The sequence below is a fragment of the Notolepis coatsorum genome (genome assembly GCF_963971535.1).
Source record: "Notolepis coatsorum genome assembly, chromosome: 1".
In the NCBI taxonomy this organism is placed as follows: Eukaryota; Metazoa; Chordata; class Actinopteri; order Aulopiformes; family Paralepididae; genus Notolepis; species Notolepis coatsorum.
Window position 1 is genome coordinate 118735120 of NC_140165.1, and position 7030 is coordinate 118742149.

At 44.8% G+C, this 7030-nt stretch overlaps 1 protein-coding gene across 1 annotated transcript in view; it reads right to left on the reverse strand.

Annotated features, from left to right (window-relative positions):
• abca2 (ATP-binding cassette, sub-family A (ABC1), member 2) overlaps positions 1-7030 on the reverse strand; it is a gene marked incomplete at both ends in the record, with an annotated part of 250124 nt that overhangs the window by 119600 nt on the left and 123494 nt on the right. The window contains 2 exon segments of the mRNA XM_084338063.1: positions 5451-5591; positions 5593-5684. Coding sequence (XP_084194189.1) covers positions 5451-5591; positions 5593-5684 — 233 coding nt within the window.

Genomic DNA, 7030 nt, shown 5'->3' on the forward strand with positions numbered 1-7030 from the left:
TGTTTGCTTTCTAATTTAAAATACAGTTTGAAACCGTCTGTACACAGTAGGCTATGTGTGCTAGCAGAGCTAGTCTCCAGTTGCGAGTCACGGTGCACGTGTGCGTGCGGTGGTTTGTCCACCAAAAAAGCACCAAAAGATAGAAAATAAACTAGCAGAGCCAGAACTGTTCAACTCCCCTGGAGCCACAGCCAGCAGAGAAGCCGGTTTACTTTCGCTTTTAAACCAGCTGCAGCCTGAGAACTGGAGTGTGAGGGGATGTAACACTAAAGATGGCGGCAATGACAAAGAATTGCTGCAAAATAAACATACTTTTGTTGTTTAAATAATAATTAAAAAAATATATATTTTTTTTAATACTAATAAAAATATCGATATCGAACGATATGAAACATTTTAAAAATGTAAAAAAAAAATTCTCTTATAATATCCCCTTCTAGTGCAGAGCAATCAGTCCACAGTCCCTGTTTAGTCTGTCTTTACTTTAGGCAGTGCTACAGGCACAGATACAGTACAGTATGGATTGGATGGAGCTACTGCCATGAATCAAACCTCGGGCGAGGTACCAAGGAATCTAAGCACCACAGTCTCAGTCAAGGTTTGCCTTTTTTAATCTCGTTCTAGCCTCCTATTTAACTTGGATTGTTCATGTTCAACATTCACACTCCTTCACCCGCCCCTCCATCCATCCCTCCCTCCCCATGCTGCTCTGTCTGGGTACTGTGATGGAATTGAACCCGATCAATGAGTCAGATAGTCGAAGGTAGACTTGATAAACAAAAGGTTTAATAATGGTCTGGATGACCCAAACTGGTGTGTCCCAGGTGAGCTCTGGAGTCCACTCAGGCGTGGCTCTTTATAGGGAGGTGTAGTGGTTACGTCATTTACATTTTTTCCTGTTCCACCCTCTGTTCCACTTAATGTATTTCCCCATTGCCCATTTCTAAATCGGCTCGTTTAAAACAAATAAAGCATTGACATTGGCACGGTGTACCTTTCTGTGCGTATTCATCCACAATCTATAACTCAACATGAAAATATTCGCAATTAATCGCAAAATAACAACGTTGTTGTTTTTCTTCGCTGGGAAACTACACTGCTATTTTGGCGCTGCTGAATGACGTCACCACAGCGTAGACCCCTGGCTTTAGTCGCAGACCTAGGATCAGATTTCCCTTACATTCGATAAGCTTAACAATTCGTACAATGGGAAAATAACTGACCCTGAATCTGTTGCTAGTATCTGTTTCACCCAACACTAGTTTATAGCCAACCACAATCTTTAATTTTTTTTACATTTGTATTTATAATTTAAATCGTATAACGTTATTTCGCTGCATATTAAATCACTAATCACATATTAGTCGACTATGAAAAAAATTATAATAATTCAAAGTATAATATTTTTACATTTTTTATCATTTCATTTGGGCTGTGGGGGGTGCTTAATGTCTGAAGGAGTCTACTGAAGGCTTCTTGTCCTCTGCAAAAGCATGCAATTGGTCCACTGATGGATACATCTCCCTCAACTTTGATACCTGTCATGTATCCCAGAGCTCCACCATAAAAAACCTCTGAGTCATTTTTGATTCCTCCCTCTCATTTAATGCACATATAAAAAATGTCACCAAAATTGCATTCTTCCATCTTCGTAATATCGCAAAAATACGCCCCATTTTAACTCTGGCTGATGCTGAAACCCTGATTCATGCTTTTGTCTCATCACGTCTGGACTACTGTAATGCACTTTTTTCAGGCCTACCTAATTCAAGCATCAAAAATCTTCAACTCGTGCAAAATGCGGCTGCACAGATACTAACTAGAACTAGAAAATTTGATCACATCACACCAGTTTTGTCCGCCCTACACTGGCTTCCTATCCAAGCCCGTTCTGACTTTAAAGTGCTACTCCTCACCTACAAAATTTTAAATGGGCTTGCACCGCTCTATCTATCCGATCTCATCTCCCGATACTCGCCCGCTCGTGCTCTGCGCTCACAAAATGCAGGGCTTCTATCGACCCCTAGGGTTAAAAAGAAATCCGCCGGCCACAGAGCCTTTGTCTACCGCGCTCCCTACCTGTGGAACAAATTACCTGCCGTCATCAGGGGCGCCTGCTCTGTCGAAGCTTTTAAATCCCTGCTTAAGACTCATCTTTTCTCTCTCTCCTTCAACCTACCCTGATCTCACCTGGTCGGGGACTGACCTTTAGATTAATCTGTGTAGTTTAGTTATGGTACAGGGTACTACATGGTACCACTGGGTAGTTTACTACAGGGTAGTTTAGTTAGGTACTACATGGTACTACATGGCACTACAGGGTACTACATGGCTCTATGTGGCACTACATGGCACTACAGGGTACCACAGGGCACTACAGGGTACTACATGGCACTACAGGGTACTATAGGGTACTACATGGCACTACATGGTACTACATGGCACTACAGGGTACTACATGTCTGCTCCTTTGCAGCACCACAAACATGGGAACTCTCTAACTCTTCCCCCCCCCCTCTTCCCCCCCCCCAGGGGTACTACATGGCACTACAGGGTACTACATGTCTGCTCCTTTGCAGCACCACAAACATGGGAACTCTCTAACCCTTCTCCCCCCCCCCTCCCCCTTCTCTCTGAGTGCCCGTCTCCTGGCGCTGACTAAGGTGATGGATGCCTCGGGGTCTTGGCCAAGATTGTAGTGACTGCTCTACATGCACCTCCGAGGCCTTGGATCAGTTATTCTCCGCCGTCTGTCCGTGGTCCTGTCAACTGATCAACAGTATTAACAGACTGTTAACAGATTAACAGTCAACGCGGTTTCATTGCTGGGTTAAGTACTTCTATTCTATTCACATAATACGCCTACTTCACATATCTACTCCATTCACATATATGCCTACCACTTGTATCTATTGCTATGTCCGCCTACTACAATCTCATGAGCTGTCTAACGCCTGTCCCGTCTCCCTATGACTTGCTGTCCTGGAGTGTTGACCGGAGTGTTGGACGTCCCGTGACGAAGGCCGGGAGGTTGCGACCCCCTCTGCGTGCCCCCCTGTCTCCGGAGGTCTCATAGTGGTGATCGGAGTGCCGGATGTCCCGCGATGATGTCGGGGAGTTCGCGACCCTCTCTGCGCCGCCCCCTATCTCCCTGTCTCCGGCTGTCCCTGAGCAACGACCGGAGTGTTAAATGTCCCTTGACTAAGACGGGGAGGACGCGACCCTCTTTGCGCCGCCCCTGTGCCTCAAATAGATTCGCTATCAGCTCTATCTTTAATCTTTCAAAATGTTCAGTTGCTATCGCTATTAGCTCTATCTTTAATTTTTCAAAATGTACAGTTGCTATTGCATGCACTCATCTGTGTTCCACTACACACATGAGTGCATGCTTACCAACTGTCCGTCTGCAACACTACTATCACCAACATCTAAGAAGGGAGATCCCCCCTTGAATGGCCCTTCTAAGGTTTCTCTCCTCCACACTGCCTGTGGAGCTTTTTTCCCTATTGTTAGGTTTTAGTGAGTTTTTCCTTACCTTCGCGTGGGGTATGTCTGGGAGTGCTTGCATTCTTTCATTTATTTGCATTCATCTAAAAATGTTTGGACCTTATGGTGTTCTTGTTCTGTTCTTGACTTATTGTTATGTTTTCTTCTTGACTTGTTTAAAGAAGATCTGTACGGCCCATGGGGACATTAACGTGTGTTGTCGGGCCCTATAAATAAATTTGATTTGATTTGATTTGATTTGATATTTGTCTAGTCTAGTATGTTCATTAGATGGGTGAAATCCTCTTTCAGTGCCTCTGTGCCTGTTTTCTTAGGCAGTTATCCTCTGGTATGCATGCCATTAGCGTTAGCCACGCTTCTAGGCCTCTTTGCTTTTGGAAAGAATGATAAAGAAAAAAAATTATGATTTATAATATTATAATAATATATAATAATTATAATATATATTTTTTTGCATTCCACTAAGAGGTTGGCAGTCGACTACGGCTCCTTTCGACCGATTAGTCGACTATTCGACTAATAGGGGTCAGCCCTAGTAAATACTAATGTAAATCATTGTTTCGTTGTACATAGAGTATAGTTTATAACGTTATTGTTTTTTACATAACGTTAGTAGCTAGCTAGCTTGCTAGCCATTCCAGAAACTCTGTATACTTTTGTCCTCACAAACAAAGTATTCTGCCAGGGAACTTATGGACACGACAGTAGTAGTTATAAGGTTTTTGAGCTTGTAACGTTAACGTTAGTTAGCTAGCTATCGTGGTATCAGCGGGCCGTGACGTGTAGCTAGCTAGCTTGCTAGCCAGCATGATGCGTGCAGTGCTTTTCCCCACAGGTCTGAGAAGAGGAACTGCACATTTTACTTGTTCCTGAAACTCCTCTACATGCCCCAATCTAAAATGGTTCACGACAGTAGACATAATGCTAACGTCTAGTACGTTTAGCTGGGTAATGTTAGCTAGCTAGCTAGCTTGGTATCAGCTTGCCGTGACGTGGATTAGGCGACAGCCTAGCAACAGGCTGCCTACTGGTAAATGTAGTTCTTTTTTTACGACAAATTAAAAACCTTATAACTTACCTTTATTTCAACCAAAAATGCTTAAACAATAATGTTAGTGGTAGAAGGGAACTCATTTCGTGCAAAAATGGAAGCTTGTCAATTTCCATGTGGCAGAATTGTTACAATAGCCTATAATCCATTTTCCCAATGATGAATCCCTATACGGGTGGAACAACCAGTGACGTCAGACTACACCTCCCTAAGGGGAGAGATAGGGTAGGCTTGGCCCAGGTCGGGATTTGAGTGTGGTTCTATGAGGGGGGAGGGGTTGTATTTAGGAGAACGAGGGGGGGGGGGGGGTTCTAGTTAGGAGAAGGAGAGGGGGGGTGGTATCGGGAGAGGGGGGTCGGAGGTGAGAGACAAAAGGGGTGTGAATCGGGGGGGGGGGTAGATAGGACTTGGGAGGTGTAGTCTGACGTCAATAACCGCCCGCGAGGTCCACCCGTATAGGGATTCATCATTGGGCAAATGGATTTTCGGCTATTGTAACAATTCTGCCTCATGAACATTGGAAAGCTTTCCATTTTTGCACAAAACGAGTTCCCTTCTATCACTAACATTATTGTTTAAGCATTTTTGGTTGAAATGAAATTCGGCAAAAAAAATGTTTACTATTAATTGCGAATATTTTCATGTTGAGCTATAGATTGTGGATGAATACGCACAGAAAGGTACACCATGCCAATGTTCATGCTTTATTTGTCTTAAACGAGACGATTTAGAAATGGGCAATGGGCAAATACATTGCGTTTTCAAGATGGTGGACCGGCCGGAAACAGCAATCATGTAACCACCACACACCTCCCTATTTGGGAGGACAGTAGGCTGTCTGTGGGGAGGGGGTGGGATGCCGGGGATATACTGTACAATGACTCCGGTGTACCTGAAACAAGCGCTCGAAGCAGCCCTTCTTCACAGCCTCGGAGGGCAGCACGTAGGAGAGCTCCGTGTTGGAGTCGGACACCAGCAGGCAGGACGCCACGAACTGTCGCACGAACTGGGTGACCCGCGCCTCGGAGCAGGGAGGAGAGCGAGGAGGATGGAGAGAGGGTGGAGGAGGGAGAGAGCGAGGAGGATGGAGAGAGGGGTGGAGGGAGGCTGGGCTGGCTGCCCTGGTCTGGGGGGGCGCACAAACAAACAATATGATGGATGGAGGGTGGGAGAAGGGAAAGGACAATGACAGAGAGAGGAGGAACAATGAGAAAGGAGTTAGAAACGTCAACAGTTGGGCGGCACGGTGGCGCCAGTGGTTAGCACTGTCCTGGGTTCAAGCCCCAGCATGGGGGCCTTTCTGAGTGGAGTTTGCATGTTCTCCCCCTGTTTGCGTGGGTTTCCTCCCACATCATAAAAAGACATGCATGCTAGCTAGGTATAGAATACACAGGCCATTGCCCTTGACCAAGGTACTGGCATTACAACAGGGGTGGTCCCTTGGCGTCAGTGTGTGGCTGCCCACTGCCCATAAATAGTTAGAATGGGTCAAATGCAGAGGACGAACTTGATACATCTTTTTTTATTCAAGTCGCTGTAAACAAGCCAAAAGGCGGAACAGGGGTCAAATGAATTGGAGATACTTTTTGTGGCAATTTATCAGCTGGCGGCTGAAAGAGAGAGATGAGGGGAGGAGAGAAGGCATCTGGAATAGTTTTGTGTCAAATGAAAGGCACACAGACACACACACACACTCTCTTTCTGCATTACTTATATTGCATTTATCTGATCCAGATCGACTTACAACAAGCCCAACATGAGGAGTAACCGACTAATCAACAGTAAGTATTCTGTTGTATAAGTAGCAAATAATAGTCGTCAAATAAAAGTTCACTTCATTTCTCTCTCTCTCTCTCTCTCTCTCTCTCTCTCTCTCTCTCTCTCTCTCTCTCTCTCTCTCTCTCTCTCTCTCTCTCTCTCTCTCTCTCTCTCTCTCTCATCTCTCTCTCTCATCTCTCTCTCTCTCTCTCTCTCTCTCTCTCTCTCTCTCTCTCTCTCAAATTTCAATTCAATTCAAATGGGCTTTATTGACATGGGAAACATACGTTTACATTGCCAAAGCCAAACAAAACAAACAAAACCAATCAAACAGAGAAAACAAAATAAATCAGTACATTACAGAAGGAATTCTTGTACAGTCTTTATGGTGGTTGCATTCCACTGGATGTCCTTTTCTTGTCACAGCAGCTCACAAATCTTGCTGCTGTGTTTGCACATTCTTGTATTTCTCCCAGTAGGTTATGGGAGTTTTGTCATGTTTTCAAAGTCTCTTTGGGTGTTTGCAATTTGTGGGAAGTATATGTCTCTGATGTATTGGTATAGTGGGCAGGTTGTTAAGAAGTGGAGCTCGGTTTCTACCTCATCTTGTGTGCAGTGGGTGCATAGTCTGTCTTCGCTTGGGAGCCAGGTCTGCCTATGCGGCCTTTCTCGATGGCTAGGCTGTGCTCGCTGAGTCTGTACCTAGTCAAGGAT